The 19,296-nt window shown below is 60.3% G+C and overlaps 4 protein-coding genes and 1 long non-coding RNA gene across 8 annotated transcripts in view; 2 read left to right on the plus strand and 3 right to left on the minus strand.

The window, feature by feature from the left end:
- The window catches only part of LOC107215084 (proline-rich protein 36-like), a 2,566-nt gene extending 382 nt beyond the window's left edge, over positions 1-2,184 (plus strand). The window contains exon 2 of the mRNA XM_015651046.2: positions 51-2,184. Within this exon, the coding sequence (XP_015506532.1) occupies positions 51-1,264 (1,214 nt within the window). The 3' untranslated portion in view covers positions 1,265-2,184. The remainder of the gene's footprint in view (positions 1-50) is intronic.
- Positions 2,171-6,877, minus strand: P3H4 (prolyl 3-hydroxylase family member 4 (inactive)). The gene is made up of 8 exons (XM_015651047.2): positions 6,343-6,877; positions 4,229-4,378; positions 3,941-4,112; positions 3,741-3,869; positions 3,491-3,636; positions 3,322-3,405; positions 3,020-3,161; positions 2,171-2,933 (listed from the first exon to the last, which is right to left on the minus strand). The coding sequence occupies exons 1-8, from the start codon at positions 6,841-6,843 to the stop codon at positions 2,923-2,925; spliced, it is 1,335 nt and encodes a 444-aa protein (XP_015506533.1). The 5' UTR covers positions 6,844-6,877; the 3' UTR covers positions 2,171-2,922.
- Positions 6,878-7,840: 963 nt separating this feature from the next.
- On the minus strand, positions 7,841-8,532 carry LOC109022985. Its single transcript, XR_002002476.1, has 2 exons — positions 8,451-8,532; positions 7,841-8,050 (listed from the first exon to the last, which is right to left on the minus strand). It is a non-coding gene; the product is annotated as an uncharacterized LOC109022985 (long non-coding RNA).
- FKBP10 (FKBP prolyl isomerase 10) lies at positions 8,393-14,122 on the plus strand. The gene is made up of 10 exons (XM_015651118.3): positions 8,393-8,672; positions 9,939-10,084; positions 10,410-10,599; positions 10,859-11,004; positions 11,116-11,305; positions 11,545-11,690; positions 11,806-11,995; positions 12,325-12,467; positions 12,625-12,788; positions 13,056-14,122. The coding sequence occupies exons 1-10, from the start codon at positions 8,455-8,457 to the stop codon at positions 13,239-13,241; spliced, it is 1,719 nt and encodes a 572-aa protein (XP_015506604.1). The 5' UTR covers positions 8,393-8,454; the 3' UTR covers positions 13,242-14,122.
- Positions 14,123-14,413: 291 nt separating this feature from the next.
- Positions 14,414-19,296, minus strand: part of NT5C3B (5'-nucleotidase, cytosolic IIIB) — an 11,034-nt gene continuing 6,151 nt past the window's right edge. For 2 of the 4 annotated variants that reach the window (XM_033520051.1, XM_033520050.1), the window contains 8 exons: positions 19,088-19,186; positions 18,596-18,665; positions 18,143-18,189; positions 17,634-17,719; positions 17,361-17,450; positions 16,007-16,169; positions 15,679-15,879; positions 14,414-15,429 (listed from right to left, as the gene is read on the minus strand). In XM_033520051.1, coding sequence (XP_033375942.1) covers positions 15,319-15,429; positions 15,679-15,879; positions 16,007-16,169; positions 17,361-17,450; positions 17,634-17,719; positions 18,143-18,189; positions 18,596-18,665; positions 19,088-19,186 — 867 coding nt within the window. In that variant the 3' untranslated portion in view covers positions 14,414-15,318. Of the gene's footprint in view, positions 15,430-15,678; positions 15,880-16,006; positions 16,170-17,360; positions 17,451-17,633; positions 17,720-18,142; positions 18,190-18,595; positions 18,666-19,073; positions 19,187-19,280; positions 19,291-19,296 lie in introns of those variants that run through there. The other 2 variants (XM_015651150.1, XM_015651151.3) reach the window with 2 other exon arrangements.

Genomic DNA, 19,296 nt, shown 5'->3' on the forward strand with positions numbered 1-19,296 from the left:
GGGCGCGACCACGAGGGGACCACCTGGGTGACGTCAGTGGGCGCGGCCAGGTGGGGCCGGGACCCTCCCCTGGGCAGGGCCGGGGGCGCGGGGACCCCCGGGCCGTGCGGGGACCCCCCGGGGCAGCAGCGCGGGGGCGGCAGGAAGAGGCGTTCGGGAAGGGCTCGGGGCTCCTGGAGCCGCGTCAACCCGGTCCCCGCCGGACCGGTCCAGCCGGGTGCTGCCGCCGCGTCCCGGGCGAAGCCGCCGTCACCCAGTGCCCGAGTCATCCACTGGATACGTCCCAGCCCATCTCAGGACCCCCAGGTGTGGTGAGCAGGAGGATTCTGCCCCGGTGAGGATGAGGAGGGAGCATCCTGCACCCCCGCTGCCTGTACGGTTCCTGGCACGTCTGGCTGTGAGCGCTGCCAGGCGGGGATTCTCAGCTCCCAAGGGAGGTGAGAGACAGAGCTTCCACCGCCTCTGCAAGAAAAAGGGAATTGATGGCTGTGCGCTGAGCGGGAGATCCGGAGCACAGCGAGAGAGCTCTCGGCACAAGGAAATGGGCACACGGCACAGCACGGCGCGACATGGCACGGCAGGGCACAGCACAGCTCAGGTGTCAGCCAGAAATCTCATTCACACTCCCCCCTTGGTCAAGGTCGAGGGTGTCAGGGAAGCGCGACGATGTGTTCATCATGTATGTAACCCATCCCCCTGCATCCCCTGCATCCCCCTGCATCCCCCTGCATCCCACCTCCGTGTCCCAAATCAGTCACTCCGTATCCCATCTCTGCACCCCTGGCACTGCCCCGCTCCACTCTTTGTGTCCTGGGGGACAGAATGGTGGCCATGCTCACTGTCACAGCCACTGCTGGGGTCACAGCACCGCTCCCAGAGCTGCTGCTCCTGCCTGGCACTGCCAGGTGCGATGGGTGCAGCCAGCACCGGCACATCCAGGGGCTGCAGCTGGGACCAGGGAAGGGACTCTGGGCACCCCAGCTCAAGGCTGCAAGGGGCTTTTTCTGGTGCCAGTAGATCAGTGGGAGCAAGGAGCTGTCTTCTCCACGTAAGTGTGGGGCTGGGGAGGGGACACGGTGCCCAGGTGTGTGTCAGAGCAGGGCGGAGGCCCCGTGGGCCCAGTGCCACCCTCGCCCGGCTGTTGGGAAGATTCGCAGGCCTTTGTCCCCTGGGCTGCGGTGCCAGCGCTGGCCTCAGCGCTTCCCTCTCATCCATTCGCGAGTGCCACCGGCCACACCCCAGCAGGCTGGCACTCACCCCCTGAGGTGTCTGTGACCCATCGGTGACAAAGCCCACTCCTCCCAGGTGATAGGACAGCCCTCTCCCGGCGCAGGGGTGCAGTGGGCGCTCCCTCCCAGCACTGTCTCCCAAGCCCTGAGCTTTGCCCACGGGTCTGGGGGCTCAGCCCCTGCCCCCCGCCCCGTGCCCTGCAGAGCTGGAAAAGCCCTGGTGAATAGGGGTTCCAGGCAGGGCAGGGTGGGGTGCTGGCAGCCTCTTGCCACCCCCTTCCTTCCATTCCCATCCCTTCCCTCCCCCGGGGCCAACGCTGTGATTCAGCCTCTCAGTTTCAGTCCTCGTAGCCAATTTCCATGCCGAGCGGGAACACGGCAGGGAGGAGCGAGCCACACGCTGCTCGACACCTCCAGCCCAGGACTGGCACAGCCTTGTCAGCACCAACATGACCCCCTGTGAGCCCCAAAACGCCCTGATGCAGGCAGGAGAGGGGTCATCCCACCCTGCCACCTCCCACCTCCATCGGGGGATGCAGGCTGCACCCTCGGATCCAGGAGCAGGATGCATCCCCAAGGAGCAGTGTCACAGTGTTGCACCCCAAAACAACCACCAGATCATGCATATCACGCCCCAAAGAGCCATGTGGGGTAGGACATGCTGCCCTTCAGCCCCCTGCAGCCCTATACCCCACCTGACACTCCCCTGAACAATGAGGGGGTCATGGATCCAAATTGGGGTCCCCCTCAGAGAACCCAGAGCCTCACAGGAGCCTGGCTGCTCTCATGGCCTCCATGGGTCCACAGCCCCAAAAGTTCCCCCAGGTCACCTGTGGGGATGTCCAGGCCTGAACTCATCCCTTCCTCTCCCACAGTGGGGTCTCTCCCACCCTGAGCTCCTGGATCCCATCGTGGCAGCACGTGGAAGGTGGAGGCAGCCATGAAAAGACCAGTCTGGATTTTATTAAAAGTTCAGCACCAGTAAATATATAAAAAGAGCAACTGTGCAAGAGGGAAAATCTTAAATTAATGGAGCTTAAGGCTAGAGAGGGCTGGTGTGGCAAAAATTCAAGGCAGGGGCAGGGCACAGGCACCACAGCCTCACCAAGCTGCAGTCCCATGGTGACACAGGCACCTGGCACAGCGGGAGTCCCCTGTAGAACCAGGCTGGGGACTCCAAGGGGACCTGGGCTATGCCTGGGAGGCTGAAGGAACAGGAGCAGGAGCCTCATGGAGCCACAGGAAGGGGCAGGACCAGCTCCAGCAGCATTGTGCACTGCTCCCAAAGTCGGGGTAGCCCCCCAAGCCCCTCAAGACAACACAGGGGTCAATCCTGGGGCATCATCCACAGATCCTGGGGAGCAGCTGAGGGACACAGAAAACCCCAGTGCTGTGAGGCATCACTGCTGGTCGGGGCTCCTGGGGCACTGGGGGCAGGGGTGGCCCAGGCCCCTGGGCAGGCAGGGACGTTCAGGGTGTTCCAGTGACAGGAATTGGGCTGTGCCAGGGCAGCAGACATCCAGGTGGTAAAGGCAGCCCTGCTGCAGGATGCTAGGCAGGATCAGCCCCTCCCCATGAGTCTGAGTTCCTACCAGTGGCTGGGAGGAGCCCAAAGCCCAATGTCCCCAAGATGGCATCACAGAGCCACCACCATCCAGCTCAGCTGGTGCCAGGTGCCCCTTCACCTGGCTCATCATAGGATCTCTGTAAACAAGGAGAGTTTGATGGCACCAGGGGTGTGGGAAGCAGATCCCCCACCCTTGGCCCCCAGCTCTTGGGGTATCAGGAACCTTGTTCGTCTTTGTCTCCTTTGGTCTTGGGTTCCTGCCACCACTCTGCGAAGAAGCCCTCCTCGTAGTCACCTTCACCCTCAAACTCGCCATCAGAGGGCAGGTCCAGCACCTCTGGCCCCTCAGCACCATCCACCTCCATCTGCAGCACAGGAGGGGGCAGGGGAGCTCGGCAGCCTCACCTGCAGTCTCTGCTCCAGGGCTGCTTTGGAAGGTCCCTGCAGCACCCACACAAACCACCCAACACCCCCAAAAGCACCCCATAGGCACCATCTGCATCCCACGTCGGGCCCAGCAGGTACCTCATCATCATCCTGCAGGTACTGCCGGGCAAATTCCAGCATCTTCTTCTGAGCGGCCGTCTGGTTGTGGTAGCGCACGGCTTCCTGGGCACAGCAGGGGAGAGGGGCCGTGTCAGCCCCTCTCTGGTCAGTGCAGGGCCGCAGGATGGGGGGGCTGGGGGGTCCTCACCGGCCGCGGCTCGAAGTCCTCGTCCCGCAGGCGCCAGCGCTCGCGGTGGAAGCGGTAATAGACCAGGTTCTGCTGCATCACGGTGTCACCCGGGTCGAAGAGCATGTAGCTGGAGACGCTGCGCACCGCGTCCTGCACGTCGTTCACTGCGGGGAGCAGCACAGGGTGACACGGGGGTGACAGCCCTCCCAGGGCCCACAGCACCCCGGGGTGCCCCAGGACACCGTCCCCTGCTCCCATTGCCACTCACACTTGTAGTAAGCGAACTGCAGGTAATGGTACATGGTGGCCACAAACTTCTCCACAAAGTAGCCGCCCACGTTGGGAGTGAGCTCGGTCTCGCAGTCCACCTTGCACTGCAGCACGCTCACAAGGTGGTCTGGGGGGAGATGCCGGGTGTTGCACCCCTGATCACCTCCCCAGCTCTGCCGTCCCCCAGCCCTCCACTACCTGCGATGGCAGGGTAGAAGTCCTTGAACTCCTGAAGCTCGTAGGCACCCTCGCAGCCGGCCAGACAATCTTCGTACGCCTTGTAGTACTCGGCCAGCGCCTGCTCCATGTCGGCTGCGCTGCTCCGGAAATCCCCGTTGTTGTACAGCTTCACCGACCGCACGAATATTGGCTGCCAAGGACCACTGCTCAGTGAGGGAGAGCTGCTTCCCTCGGGGTTTGGCAGGACCAGGCGTGCTTCGAGCCCTGGGGAGCTCCTCTCCTGCCCCAGCCCCTTCCCCTCCTTACCTCATAGGGCTGAGCTTCCAGGTCAACCAGGTATTCATCCACATCCAGCATTGTCCTGTAGTAGTTCAGGTACCTCAAGGTCATCTCATGCTTGGGGTTTTTCTGCAGGAAGGTGTGGGCAGCAGACACTGCTTTCTCGATCTTATTTGACTGTGGAGGGAGGAGGAGCCAGTGCAGAGACCTGCTGCTGGGCAGCCTGGGCCACTGCTGCAGCCAAAGGGGCCTCAGCACCCAGCCAGACCCCTGGGCTGCAGGACAGAGGGGTGATCCTTGTGGGGAACTGCACAATCATCCACTGACAGTGGTGAACAGACAGGATCTGGGAACATGGACCTGGCAGGTAACTCCTGTGCCCATGGTGAGCACTGGGACAGCTCAGCCCCTCATGAGCCCCCACATCCAGCCAGGAGTGCTCCACGTGGCTTGAGGTGGATCCACGTGGCGTGAGGTGGATCCACATGGTGTGGGTTTGACCCACACATCTGCTCTTCTCCAACGCTGACATCAGAGCTGGCTGCTGCCCCTGCTGCTTTACAGGCTCTTGGGCTGGAGCTTCAGGGGAGTGAGAGGCAAGGAGGGAGGGTGGAATGACCCATCCATGAAATGGGTTTGGGCCAGAGCAGCATGAGGAAAAGGCATTAAGGATGAAGCTAAGCCCTCACCACTGCCAGGTGAGTGGGGCTGCGGCACTGAGCGCTAAAACAGCACCCACAGTGGCAGGTGGCCAGGGACCAGGACCCTGACCAGAGGACTTCCCCTGCCAGAGACACTCTGGCCAACACACGGGCACCTGAGCAGGATGCCTGTCTTGGGTTGCAGTGCAAGATGTAACCAAAAGTATGTATTCTATTATCATCTGTTAAAACCTGGTGGGGCAGTGCTCTTTATCTGTTCTGTGGCCCATCCTTCATAACTCCTGGGGGATATCTTCTGTTAATGGGCCACTGAGTGTCACTTCGTGACTGATAAAATTACCTCACCCCATTGTGAGAAGCTCCACCCAGGGGGAGGAGCCAAGCATTCCTACCTGGATATAATCTGAGACTTGGAAAACTGCAGTCAGCCTTACTCTACTGGATTCCCAGAGGAAGACTGGACCCATCTACACCACCGAGGGACCTTCAGAGGAAAACTACACCCTTCTACAGGATCATTGCTTCAACAGAACCACATCTGTCACTCCAGGAGCACTGCAGTCACCATTTAATTGGACTGCTACCAACACACTGACCAACAGGGTGTCAGGTTGCATTCTGTCAGTGCTTTTTAGGTTTTTTTTTGTACTACTGCATTTTTATTTTTAATTCTCCTAATAAAAACCTGTTATTCCTATTCCCATATCTTTGCCTGAGAACCCCTTGATTTCAAGATTATAATAATTGGGGGAGCGGGGGGGGGTTTACATTTTTCCATTTCAAGGGAGGCTCCTGCCTTCCTTAGAAGACACCTGTCTTTTCAAACCAAGACAGATGCCTTCTGAAACCTCCCTCCACAAAACCTCCCTCCACATCTGCACTGTGAAACTGAGCAAGTCTTTCTTTCTTATGGAGCATCCAGACACGTGTCCCATGGCAATCACAGAGGCACTGGACCCTCCAGCTCAGGCCCCTCAGCTGGGGCAGCCCCTGTGCACTGTGCCCAGGGAATGCTCTGCCTGTCCAGGGAGACCTTGGGGCACCAGGGCAGCACAAGGTGAGGCAGAGGGACACAAGCACAGGGGCCCCTCAGTCGTTCTGCCTGATGTGTCCCAGATGATGCTGACGTGCCACGGCTCAGGGGCAGGATGGAGGAGCTGGTGGGGGATGCCAGATGGGGAGTGAGGGGGAAGCTCCTGACAGCAGGGTGCAGGATGGAGGGGAGCCGGGTTCAGAGGGTGCAGAGATAGACGGGAGTGGGGCTCAGGGTGGGCAGATCAGAGGGTGCAGGCAGACAGCGTAGGATGGGGGCACAGGATGGAGATGCAGGACTGGGGCGTCGAAGAGGAGGTATAGGATGGGTGGCACAGGATGGGGCACGGGATGGGGTGTGCCCAGTCAGGGGGCAGAGTGGAGGAGAGCAGGACGGAGAAGCAGGACCCCCCCCACCCCCACCCCTTGCCATTTGCACCGCCTCACCTTGAAGAGCGCGTAGTGCAGGTACTGGTAGGGCTGGCGGCGCTGGAAGTCGCGCAGGGTCTGCGCCGGCGGGTAGCGCAGCTGGAACACGGGCAGCTCCCGTTTGCAGGCGCGCAGGCAGCCGGCGCGGAGCAGCAGCCGCCCGAAGAGCCGCAGCTCCCGCTCCCACTCCCACTCGGGGTCCCGCTCCCCGCGGGGCTCCTCGGCGGGATCCTCCCCCGCGGGGGGCTCCCCGGCGCAGCGGCGGTGGCAATGCGCCTCGCTGTCCCGCAGCAGCCTGTGGAGCCGCAGACTGGCCTCCAGCCCCTCAGCGCTCTCCGCCCATTGCGCGTCCGCGTACCGCTCCAGCGCCCGCGCGTAGGCGCCCTGCAGCGGCTCCAGCGCGGCCGCGGGGAAGCCGCGCACGCTGTACTGCTCGTACTGCGCCGCGCACAGCCCCGCCGCCAGCACCGCCAGCAGCACGGCCGGCTGCGGAGCCGGTACCGGCACCGCACCGCCCATCCCCGCTGCCGCGCACTGCCCGCGCTCCGCGCTCCGCGCCGGGCCCGCGCAGGGGGCGGGCGGCGGGGCTGGGCGGTGCGAACCGGGAGCGCAGGGTCTTAGTGCGGGTCCGCCGGGCCGCGGGAGCGCGCAGGGGAGCGAGGGGGGCGAGGGGGAGCGCGCAGGGGGGCGAGGGGCGCTCGGGGGTGCGCGCAGGGGAGCTCGGGGAGCGCGCAGGGGAGCGCGCAGGGGAGCTCGGGGGAGCGCGCAGCACGGAGCGAGGGGCCTCAGCACCGCCGTGCGCGGGGGACCCTCTAGGCCGGCGGTGCCCGGAGGTGTCGCCGCCGCCGGCCGCTGCCAAGCCCGAGGCCGCACGCCCTGTGCCGTGCCAGATCCCGGTCCCAGAGATGTCCCGTGCCAGGCCTCGGCATGGCCGCACTGGCCCCGGCCCAAACCCAGCGCTTTGTCGCTGGCTGGACGGTGGCACTGAGGGATGTCCCAGCGCGGGGCAGGAGCCAGGACGCTGCTGAGGTTTCTCCCTGCGGACCAGAGGCTGCTGGCCGGGCCCAGCGCCACACACGACTGGGTGCCACCACCCCTGTCAGCACTCACTCGGGGCACTGAGGGCCTGTCCCCACCCCATCGGGAACAGCCCCGTGTCCCCCCGGGCTGCTCCGAGCAGCGCTGAAGGTGCTCAGCCCCGGTGTGCTGTGTTGGGGGGCTGCAGAGCACCCCGGGCTGAGCTGGGGGAGCTGACGATGCTTTGCTGGAGCTGTTGCTCTCTTTGGCAGCAGAGCCTCAGAGGAGCTGAGCTGGGATTTGGGTTTGGGTTCACAGCCTGTTGCATTTCCCACCTGGAACTCCCCACAGGACTTGTTTCTTGCCGATGGATTTGGGGGAGCAGGGATGTGTGGGCAACACCTCTGTGAGCGCTTCAGGCTGTGTTTGGGAAGGGCTGCTAGGAGAATTTCACATTTTTAATCATCGCCATTCAGTAAAGACTCTGCCAGCAGCTGACTCGTTATTAAAACACTTAATTCCTTTTATTTATTCTCCCAAACTTCTGGGGCTGAGCAGCAGCATCTTGGGCCGGGTGCAATGAGCTGGCAGCGGCAGAAGAGCAGGAGGAGGAGGAGGCACAGCAGAGTTAGGACTTGGGGCTGGGCCGGGCCTGAAGCCGCACAGCCGCTCCCCAATGGCTCCGTCAGCTTTTCCTTCGGAGGAAGAACTGCCCAAGAAAAAAAGAAAAAAAAAAAAAATAGAGTAAATAATGAGAGGGGAAAAGAAAATAAAAAAAGAGGAGAGTAAAAAAAAGATGAAAAGGGGGGGCAGGGGGAAGAAGAGAAATTAAAAAAAAAAGGAGGGATAAACCTAAGGGGAAAAACAAAAGAGGGGAAAGGAATAACCCCTCCCGCCGTGCATGGTTCTCTGCCGCGGTGTCAGCTCAGGCGCGGCGGGGGGAGCGCGGCGGGGCCCGGACACGTCTACAGAAATTCCAGGAGGGCCGGGCTGGGCGGGCGGAGGGGAAGGGAAGGGAAAGCCAAGGAAAGGGGCGTCCCGGGCAGGAAAGGGGCGTCCTGAACCCCGCGCCCTCCTCCTTCCCCCCGCCGGGCCCTTCCGCCGCTCACCGCCATGGCCATGGCCCTGGGCAGCCGCTGCCTCCTCCTCCTCCTCCTCCTCCTCCTGGGCGTCCTGGGGGCCCCGGCGCTGGGCGACCCCGGCCCTTTAGAAGACGTGGTGATAGACAGATACTATATACCCAAAATCTGCCTGCGGGAGGCGCAGATGGGGGATTTCATTCGCTACCACTACAATGGGACCTTTAAAGATGGCAAAAAGTTTGACTCCAGGTATCGCCGCGGCTGTGCGGGGGCTGCATGCGGGGGGCAGCTGCGGCGGGACCCTGCATGCCTCCCCCAGCCCCCAGCCCGCATGCCGGGGCAGGCAGGCAGCTGCGGGGACCCCCATGCCATCCCCCAGCCCCGGGGCACGGCCGGCCCGGCCAGACAACGCCCAGCACCCCCGGCTTTGAGCCAAGAAGGGCTTTTGGTGGCTGAACACATCTCAGGCTGAAGCGAACCCCCAGCCCAGCTCTGCAGCCCCTGCCAGGTCCCACGGAAGCTCCCAGCCCTTCAGGGATCTCTGCAGAGCTGTGGGGTAGCCTGTCCAGGGCACAGGCAGAATTTGGGATTTTGCCCTACCTGGCACACTCTGCACTCATGAACACGTATCTACATGTGCTGCACAGGCAGGGAAATGCTTAAAGCACTTGGAGACGTGGCAGTGGCAAAACCCTTCATTATCCCAGAGGCTTCACTCTGCTGGGCTCAGTGTTCCTTGGCCCCTCGTCCCTGCTCTGCTCACGCTGGCTGGGAATCAGGGCTGGGGCAGCCCCTGGTTTGCAGCACCATGAGTGGGGAGGAGAACTGGGGGCACAGAAACAGCTGGAGCCGTGCTGGGGCTCAGCCCCAGCACCATGTAGCAATAAAAATTTCCCAGGCTTTTTTTTTGGAGCTCTGGAAAGTAAAGGTGTTCACAGTTTGATGTGTCTTATCTTCCTTGTAAGCATGAATGGGGAAAGTAACTGCAGTGGGAGCCTGGGGACACTCTCTGCTAAAAGAATTCTCTGCCCGGAGACTATCTGTTGCTCCAGTAATTTCTTGGAGTATTTTAAGGTTTAAAAATAAAAACAAATTTGCAGTTTAAAAATGAGGCCGGGACGTTGTCTTTCCTCATCACTGTGTAAAGCTCCAATGTGCTGTATACAAAATGATTTGGAAGCAGCAGGAAGCCCCAGAGCTGCCGGCCTCCAGCCCAGCTCAGTGGGTGAGATCTGGGGAGGGTGTGGATGGCTTCTGGGGGTGCAGAGTCAGGCTGAAGTGCTGACCAGTGCCCCAGGGGCCAGCTGCCCTCCAGCAGCATGAGATTGAGCCCTCTAGCATCCGTGTTTTTGAGCTGTGGACTCTGCCTGCACCACGGGGACTCACAGGCTGTGATGGGAGCTCTGCACACTGGGGAAGGGGCAGCCCTGTCCCTCTGCCCTGCCCCACCAGCACCGGCAGCTTTGGAGCTCCATCCTTTTTCTCACCTCTGACGGGTGTGTCCCTTTGCCCCAGCTATGACCGAGGGGCCACGGTGGCCGGTGTGGTGGGCGTTGGGCGGCTGATCACGGGCATGGACCGGGGGCTGCAGGGGATGTGCGTGAACGAGCGGCGTCACCTCATCGTGCCACCCCACCTGGGCTACGGCAGCATCGGCGTGGGTAAGGGGCCCTGGCACGGGGGGGTGAGGGACCAAAACCCCCCGGGCTGGCCTTAGCAGGGACAGGGCTCCAGTGCCTCCCTGGCAGATGCGGCTTAAGGGTGGCTCCATGGCCAGGGCGAGTGGTGCTGGAGTGGGGCTTCCCTGGGAAGGAGGGGTCCTGCCCCCAGCTGGTCTGTGCTGCTTTCCCAGGGGCTGGCGTGGGTCACCAGCAGCCCTGAGCAGCAGCAGCTTCAGGGGAGGCTTCAGGAGACAGAGCCCATGGCCAGCCTGGGCTTAGTCTTAGTCCCACTTAAGGTGCTCTGTCCTTGCTGCTGCCCCTTTAGCGGGGCTGATCCCCCCAGATGCCACCCTGTACTTTGACGTCGTCATGCTGGACATCTGGAACAAGAATGACAAGCTGCAGATCACCACCCTGTCCAAACCTGAGCGCTGCAACCGCACGGTGGAGAACTCGGACTTTGTGCGGTACCACTACAACGGCACCCTGCTGGATGGGACCCCCTTCGACTCCAGGTATGCCACTGGGATGCACCTGGCCTCAGGGCAGAGGGCTGTGGGGCTGGGATGCAGCCTCTGCCTTGCCACTGGGTCACTAGGGGTGGCAGGGACCCAGGGGCAGCAGGCTGGGCACACAGAGCAGCCTCACCCTGTGCTCCCTCCCGGCTCCCCAGCAGGGCTGGTGCAGCTCCATGACCCCCCAAACCAGCCTCTGGCACAGCCCTGCTCTGGCTGGGGCTGCTGAGCCATCCCCAGCCTCATTCTCCACCAACAGCTACAGCAAGGGCAGCACCTACGACACCTATGTGGGCACCGGGTGGCTGATCAAGGGCATGGACCAGGGGCTGCTGGGCATGTGCGCTGGGGAGAAGAGGAGCATCATCATCCCCCCGTTCCTGGCCTATGGGGAGAAGGGCTATGGTGAGCCAGGCACCACCCCATCGTGCCAGCCCCTTCCCTCCCAGCTCTGACCAGAGCCCCCTGGTGCAGAAGGACCCTCCTTCAGGCTGACCCATGTCCTTCCTCCCCCAGGGACTGTGATCCCACCACAGGCATCGCTGGTGTTCAGCGTGCTGCTGGTGGATTTCCACAACCCCAAGGATGGTGTCTTTCTGGAGCACCTGGAGGTGCCAGAGTCCTGCAAACGCCGGGCTGTGACCGGGGACTTTGTCCGCTACCACTACAACGGGACACTCATGGACGGGACGCTCTTTGACTCCAGGTGTGGGAGGAAGCAGCTGCACAGGGAGAGCCCCTGATGTCCTCTCCCACCCCACAACTGCAAGGAAAGGCTGAGAGGGAACAATGGGCATGAAATAGGCTAAAAAGGACAATATCTGTTTATTGCATCTCTTGGAGCAAGGTTTGGTTTCTGGAGGAGCAGGAGAGGCTGAGAGGAGGGGTGTGGGTTGGGGTGTAGGGGCTGGGGCATTGATGGTGCTGGGGGTTCTCTTGCTGCAGTTACTCCCGCAATGAGACCTACAACACCTACATTGGGAAGGGCTACATCATCCCTGGCATGGATCAGGGGCTGCAGGGGGTCTGCGTGGGAGAGCAGCGGCGAGTGGTCATCCCCCCACACCTGGCTTACGGGGAGAACGGTGCAGGTAAATGTGCAGAGGGCTCTGAGAGACGAGCACATCAAGGGGTGTGGGAAGCAGCAGGGAAAGGCTTCACCTGCCCTGCAGCGCTCCAGCAGCTCTCCTCATCCTCCTCTTCCAGGAGATAAAATCCCCGGCTCAGCCGTGCTCATCTTTGATGTCCACATCATCGACTTCCACAACCCTGAGGACCCGGTGGAGATCGAGACCGTGTTCCGGCCCGAGGGCTGCAATGTCACCACCCGCCACCGGGACTTTGTCCGCTACCACTACAACTGCTCCTTGCTGGATGGCACCCGGCTCTTCTCCTCGTGCGTGCCCCGAGCATTCCCGTCCTTCCTGGGACCAAACCCTGCCTGGCACTGGGCTGGGGGTGGGCAGGCACTGGGCAGCACCGGGACCATCTGCTCTGCCACAGGCAGGGCTGGAGCATCACAGGGCACGGGGCAGCAGGATGGGGCAGCGGGGAGGAGAGTTCAAAGGACACAGTGGGATGGAGGCTGTGGAACTTCATGGCATATCAGGGTGGAGGATGTGGGATTCTGGGCCACGGTGGGATGGAGGGGTTGGGATTTCAGGGCTGCCCACTAGATCTGAGGGACTTTTCTCACCTGCGCTGTTTCCTCTGTGCCTCCTGCAGCCACGACTATGAGAAGCCCCAAGAGGTAACTCTGGGGGCCAACAAGGTGATCGAGGGGCTGAACAGTGGCCTGCTGGACATGTGTGCAGGGGAGAGGCGGGTGCTCATCATCCCCCCACACCTGGGCCACGGGGAGAGCGGAGGTAGGGGAGTGGTGGCTGATGTGTGCAATGAAAACTGGGTGGTTCAGCCTTGCTGGGCCCCTGCTGGGCTCCATCCCCCGTCCTGCCAGGGCTGTGGGCTCAGAGCCAGGGCTTTGCTTTGCCCCCTGTGGTGCTGGAGCTTTTGCTGTGTTTTCAGCCCGAGGGGTGCCTGGCAGCGCTGTGCTCCGCTTTGAGGTGGAGCTGGTCTCCATGGAGGAGGGGGTTCCTGAGGGCTACCTCTTCATCTGGCACGGGGACCCACCAGCCAACCTGTACGAGCAGATGGACCTCAACAAGGATGGGGAGATCCCTGCTGATGAGGTGAGTGGCTCCCAAATGCTGGGGTGCAGGAGGAAATGGGGCACAGGGGACCCCACCCTGGGCAGCAGCACTTGAAGGGCACTGCTGCCCCTGGGCACTTGGGAGCCTGCAGAGCTGTGCAGGAAGAACACCCCAGCCAACCATTGCTGCTGGGTGAGGGCAGTGTCCCCGAGGGCAGCCTCTGCTCCAGTCCCTGCCTGTCCTTGGCACGGGCCGTGGTCTCCCTGCCCTGCCCAAAGCAGCATCTCTTCCCTCTCCCCTCTCCAGTTCTCCACCTTCATCAAGACGCAGGTGGCGGAGGGGAAAGGCCGCCTCATGCCCAGCTCCGACCCAGAGAAAGTCATTGCTGACATGTTCCAGAACCAAGACCGCAACCAGGATGGGAAGATCACACCCAACGAGCTGAAGCTCAAGTCGGATGAGGACCAGGAGAAGATTCATGAGGAGCTCTGAGGAGCAGTCCCTGCTGTTCCTGGAGACAGGACTCATCCTCGCCGTGTCATGGCCGGTCTCCCATCCTGGGAACCTGCCCCTCCCCAGTCCTGCTGGGGGCTGGGTTTTGATTTTCACCTCTTACTAACTGAGGGTATTTTGATGTGTTCTCCTGAGCAGGAAAACTCAGCCCCCAGCTAATAAACCCAGACTAGAAGATGTCCCCTCCCTAAGCCCCTTCATCCTCCACCAGTGACTGCAGGTCCAGCTCCAGCCCCCTCCCCTGTCTGTGCTGCCTCAGGGGGCAGGCAGGATACAGGGGGGCTCCCCCTCACCTCCACCACAGCATTTTGTAGTTTAGGGTTGGGGATTGGGTTTTTTATATATACACTTAAAATTCTTTAGAGGGAAGAAAGAGAAGGCTTTTGTCCCAGTCCCTGCTCTGCCCCTGCTGCCCTGGGCCAAGAAGCTGAAGGGGGCTCAGGTTCCCAGGGTGGAACCCCAATACTCTGCAGGCATCTGCCATTCCAAAAGTCTGGGCCCCCTGCAACTGTGGGACCTGGCAAACACCTCATCAGCTGGGAGAAGGGAAACAGACCTTCACCCCCCAGCCCTCAGGGAGCAGCACTGTCCCCCTTCACACCCTCCCCACCTCCTAGCCCCCAGTGATTGAGACAAATCAAACCCATTTAGTTTCAATGGCCAAATGCAGGTCACAGCCTTGGGAGTGCTCAGTGTGCTCCTGGGACCAGCACAGCTCTGGCACCTGCCAGCTCCCAAAGCCCCTGCAGTCTGTCCTCAACAGGGACAGAAGAAATGCAGAAGCACATCAGTGCAGAGTGAATCCCTCAAATGGGGACTTGCCTTGCACCAAATAAATAATTCCTCCAGGTTTCCAAGGAGTTTGACTGTGTTTGGTTACTTTGCCATGGAACGTGGCCATGTGTTGGCAGCACAGGGACCAGCTTTGCCTGGGGGATTCCAGGCTCCAGCATCCACTGGGTCTGGCAGGAGAAATCAAAATTCCCTCCTGGGATCCTCCACCAAAGGCAACAGAGCTTCAGTTCCAGCAGCTGGTGAGGGCTGGGGGGCTCTGGTGGGATGGGGAGCTGGGGAGCAGAGGCAGCTGCCAGCACCAGCCCAGGGAGCAGAGCAGCCCCTCGGCGCTGGCTACAAACCACCTGTGACCCAGCTTTAGACAATTATGTTTTTATTCCAAAACAGAGAACAAATCTGCTCTTCCCATAGTCCAACATAACCAGAGGTTATACAGAAATAAAATGGTCTTTTCCTATTGCTGCTCTGAGAGCCAAGGATCAGCCCAGAAATTTAGTATACAAACATGGTCAGGTAAAACATTGCTTAAAACTCAAAATTTTGCCATTGGCCCCTCCTCCCCCATCCCCACCCCTACTCCTCTGGCAGACAAACTTACTTCTGGCTTTTTGGGCAGCAGCTGCAGCTGAGCTCTGGGTCTTCAGGGACGGCTGGAAAAAGCTTTTTTTCCACAGTAAGAGCTGCACTGGTGCAAGAGGGATGGGTGAGCTGAGACACGAGGCTAGAGAGCTGCTGGTTTACACGGGGAATGTGGGGCTGGGTGATGTGATGGCCACCAGGGCCACACCAGCCCAGTGGCTGCACTGGCACCAGAGTCAGCCCAGGAGCTTTGAAGCCCACAGAAAACAGGATGAGAGAGAAACTTGTTTTCTTAGTCAGGAACACAGTGGCACATCTAAACCAGGCCTCAGCCCACAGTAAACTGTCTCCATTCCACCCTCAGCTGCTGAAGCAAGTGCAGAACATCTCTGCCTGAAACATGGAATGGTTTGTCGTGGCCTCAGGAGGTGGCAGGGGTGAATTCCCAGTGGGATGAAGTCACTCTGGGTGGGAAACTGCAGAGCCAGGCAGGGTTGGTGTAAAGGGAAAGGAGAAGCTTCCCCCTTCTCACCTCTCCTGCTGCAGGGCTGGCTGAGGGCATTAGTGAGGTCAGGATGGAGCCCAGCCAGCTCCAGCAGGTCCCCTGCAGCTCTGTCCCAGGAAGGACATTCCCTGCCCCGTGCCTGCTGCGTGGCTGGAGCTGGGACACCACGTCCCCAGCTCATGTCTCAGCCAGGATGTACCGCAGAATCCCGTTCACCACGTCCAGCGTCTCGTCGCTCTCCAGCACAATGTCATAGGAATCCAGGTACTTCCCCCTCCGCTCCTCCACCTGCCAGGACCATCAACAACCAGCAGCTGAGGGTGAGGATGTTCCACCCACAGTACTGAAAAGGGAGACAATAATTACCCTGACCACTTCCCAGACACAGTGGGAGCTCAGCAGACCCCCAGGTCCCTGCACACACCCCACAGGAGATCATACAAACCCCTTACATGCCCAAAACACTGGGGCAGCCCCCTACCCTTCCCTGCTGGAGGAAGGCTGGTAGGGAAGCACTAAACTGCTCCTCTCACCCACCTTGTCATTGAGAAAGCCAATCTTGAGGATGTTCTCCACACTGGGAACACCGTCTGCCATCGTCAGGTCACCCATGGAGTCCCCCAGCAGGATGATGCTCGTCCTTGTGCTCAGCTGCTGGAAGTACTCCGTGCCCTGCAGCACCGTGTTGTTCTTGTTGTAGGTGTGGATGAGAGGTCCCTTGAAGTGCGTGAGGATTCCCTGAGCACACGGGACAGACAGACAGACAGACAGCTCTTAACCTGATGGTGGCACTGTTAATCATGTCCCAGTCCTCAGTGCCAGCACCACACCACTCCCCCCACACGGATGCAATGCAGGAACTCACAGCATCATTGAAGTCCATGTAGTTGGACACCACGTTGACATTGGAGTAGAAGACGTTGGCCTGACGGATAATCTCTTCCAGGATATCGCCAACGCCAGCCGAGAAGATGAACAGGGGGACGTTGTTCTTATGCAGCTGATCAAAGAACTCCCTGAAACCATCCCTAGAGCAGGAGTGTCCATTGCACAGGGCTGTGTTACCAGCTCCCAGCGTGGTGCCTGGTGCCCTGTGCTCAGCCCAGCTCCTGTTCCTGCCCACATTCCCAAACAGAAACACAGATACAAGCTCTGCAAACAGCACGAGCTCTCTGTGGCAGCAGCACTCCCGTGGCAGAACCCCAGAGCTCTGGGTGCAGCAGCTGGGAGGGTGCTTGTGGGAACATTTTGCCTGGCATCTCCTGAGCACCTCAGCTGCTCAGCAGGGGCACAGGGCACACTGCCCACACACACCCACACAAGTGGGAGATGTGCAACAGGTCAGACTGGTTGGGAGGATGATCACAACAACTGTGACAGCCCCAGTCTGCCAGGACACAATTCCATAAAGAAGTGGAACTTGGGCTCATGAAAAGCCATCTCCTCCCTGAGCCTGGCAGCAACCTGGCAGAGCCCAGCTCCCTGAGCCAGCCTTAGGGCCACTGCTGCCAGGTCAGCTTTAACAGCAAGTTCTAGCACAGCATTTTTGTGCTGTGGGTGAAATCTGCTGCTAAGCCAAGGGTCTGCATAAGGCTTGGCAGTTCCAGTGCAAAGAGCACAGCTCTGCTGGAAACAGAGAACTGCAGGCTGCCCCTGCATCCTGCCCTGCAAATGGGGAGCTGTGCCCAGCACTGGCCCCTCAGCTGCTCCTTGCCAAGGCCCAGGAGAGGGGTGGTGGTTTCAGAGCAGGAAGGGAGCAGCCTGCAGCCGAGGAGTAAACTCAGGCTGTGGCTCATGTTCTGACTTCCTTACAACTCAGCCCCAGGGAGTGAGCAAGGCAGGCTGGCACTGGTCACACTGCAGTGTGGTGACAGCACAGAGATCTGGCTACACGGGCAGGAGAGAAGGGCTGTGGGCAGCCAAGCTGTACCTCAGCATCACATCCCCATGTCCAAACCTCAGCATCACATCCCCAGGCCCAAATCTCAGCACACCCCCATGCCCAAACCTCAGCATCACATCCCATGCCCAAACCTCAGCACCACATCCCATGCCCAAACCTGAGCATCACATCCCCATGCCCAAACCTCAGCATCACATCCCCAGGCCCAAACCTCAGCACCACATCCCATGCCCAAACCTGAGCATCACACCCCCATGCCCAAACCTCAGCATCACATCCCATGCCCAAACCTCAGCACCACATCCCATGCCCGTACCTGAGCATCGCTTCTGACTCTCTGACGATCTGAGCTATGTCACCTTTGTGGATCTTCTGCTGCACCAGCAGCTCATGGGCCTTGGTCCACCTGTATGTGATGTGGGAAAGGCAGCAATGTCAGAGCTCCCAGAGGCCCTCAGAAGTCAGAAACAACAACTAAATCTTGTGGGATTGCTGCCAAGCCCAGGCATGATTCAAGCCTCATGTCCTGTAGTCCTCAGGTACAAGATGTTGTCAGGAGAAGGTCAAGATCACCAAAAACAGGACTCACCACTCCACCATGAGGGGACATTTCTCTTCCAGGGTCCGGTTGGGATCTATTTCAATGGGATAGTAATAGTGGAGCAGATCCTTCAGCTGGGGTATCACACAGGGAAAAAGAACAAAGTGAACATCAGGTCTGAAGAGACTAAGCAAAACTAGCATTTCTGAAGTTCTCCAAAGCATTGCTCTACCCAAACACAGCCAAAACCTTGTCACTGAGCAGCTTCCCTCTGAGCAGCTCTCAGCAGCCTGGCTGGCTCTCCCCTCACTCCAAATGCTCTCCCCTTCCTCCTCTTATCAAACTGAAACACCCACAGCTGCACGTGCAAATTTGAGTTCCCTTTTTAACTTCTCTGTCACTGCTGGCTGAAATGCAGCCTGGACACTTTCTCACTCCATCCTGGAAGCCACCACAGCTGGGAGAGCTGCCACACCAGCCAGTGTGACCTCCCAATGACAGGTGACATGTACAAGAGTCACCAAGCCAAGATGTGGTGCCTTACACACAGCACCCACCTTCTTCTTGCCATCCTCGCTGATAACACGGCTGGTATCAAGGATATCTACAAAGAAAATAAAACACCAATGATGTAGCACAGAATCATAAATAGACTTTATACAGCAACTCCCCTGCATCTCAGTGCTGGCTCGTCCCAATACAAGCCGTGGTGACACTGTGACCTGAGCACAGTGGGGTCCCAACGCAGTGGCTCCCACTCTGAGCCCACAGCAGGCCACAATCACAGGGCCTGGCTTGGCCAGACAGCAGCCTCGGTGCCCTGGGCAGTGGGATGAAGGCAGCCAGCCCAGGAGCAGGCTCCTGACTGCTGCAGAAGCCCAGGCCTGCGTGGGGAAGACAGGATGGAGCAGCCAGGCTTGGAGGGCACAGGGAATGACAGGAACCACATCAAATACAAACACAGAAACCAAACTGAGCTAGTGACAGTGAAAACAACAGCTTCCACTCACTGTGAGATGTGGGGCAGCGCCTGCCATTGCAACCAAACCTGCTCAGCGTCATGTCAAAGTCGGAAATCACCTGGAAGAGGGGAGAAAACCGAATCCGTGCGTGACCCAGTGCATTCTGCATTGGCCAGAGCCAGCCCAAGGTGATGCCACCTGTGAGAAGGTGCACCCAGCACCACCAGGCTCCCGTGGGCACAGACTGGCAGCGACGATGTGGCCGCTCCTGCCAGCGGCGAGGCAGATCATGTCCTCACCCTCCCACCCCGGAGCTCTTATCGGCACCGAATGGCTTCATCCTGGGCGGAGCAGGGGTTTGGGGACTGGCGCACAGTTAAAGCTTCAGATCTGGGAGTCCGGGGCCCCGCACTCCCTCTCCTCTGGGCTTCTCCCCCTCCAGCTGCACCGCAGGTCCCTCGCGGGGCTGGGAGAAGCCGGGCCGGGGGAGGAGGAAGGGGGAAAGGGCAGAGCACGGGCGACGCACCAAGGGGCCGGTACCTGCAGTTTGGCCACCCCCTGCTCCCGGAGAGACTGGATGATCCCCCGCACACGCTCGGGCTGCCGGATCCGGACCGTGGCTTTCTCCAGCTCGGGCACCTGCAGGCAGAGACCCCGCTCGGTGACCGAGACCCTCCAGCCCCCTGTGTCCGTCGGTGCTGGCCGCGCTCCCGGCCCGCAGCCCCGCTCTCACCATCTCGGCCGCTCCG

Source organism: Parus major, chromosome 27 (genome assembly GCF_001522545.3).
Source record: "Parus major isolate Abel chromosome 27, Parus_major1.1, whole genome shotgun sequence".
NCBI lineage: Eukaryota > Metazoa > Chordata > Aves > Passeriformes > Paridae > Parus > Parus major.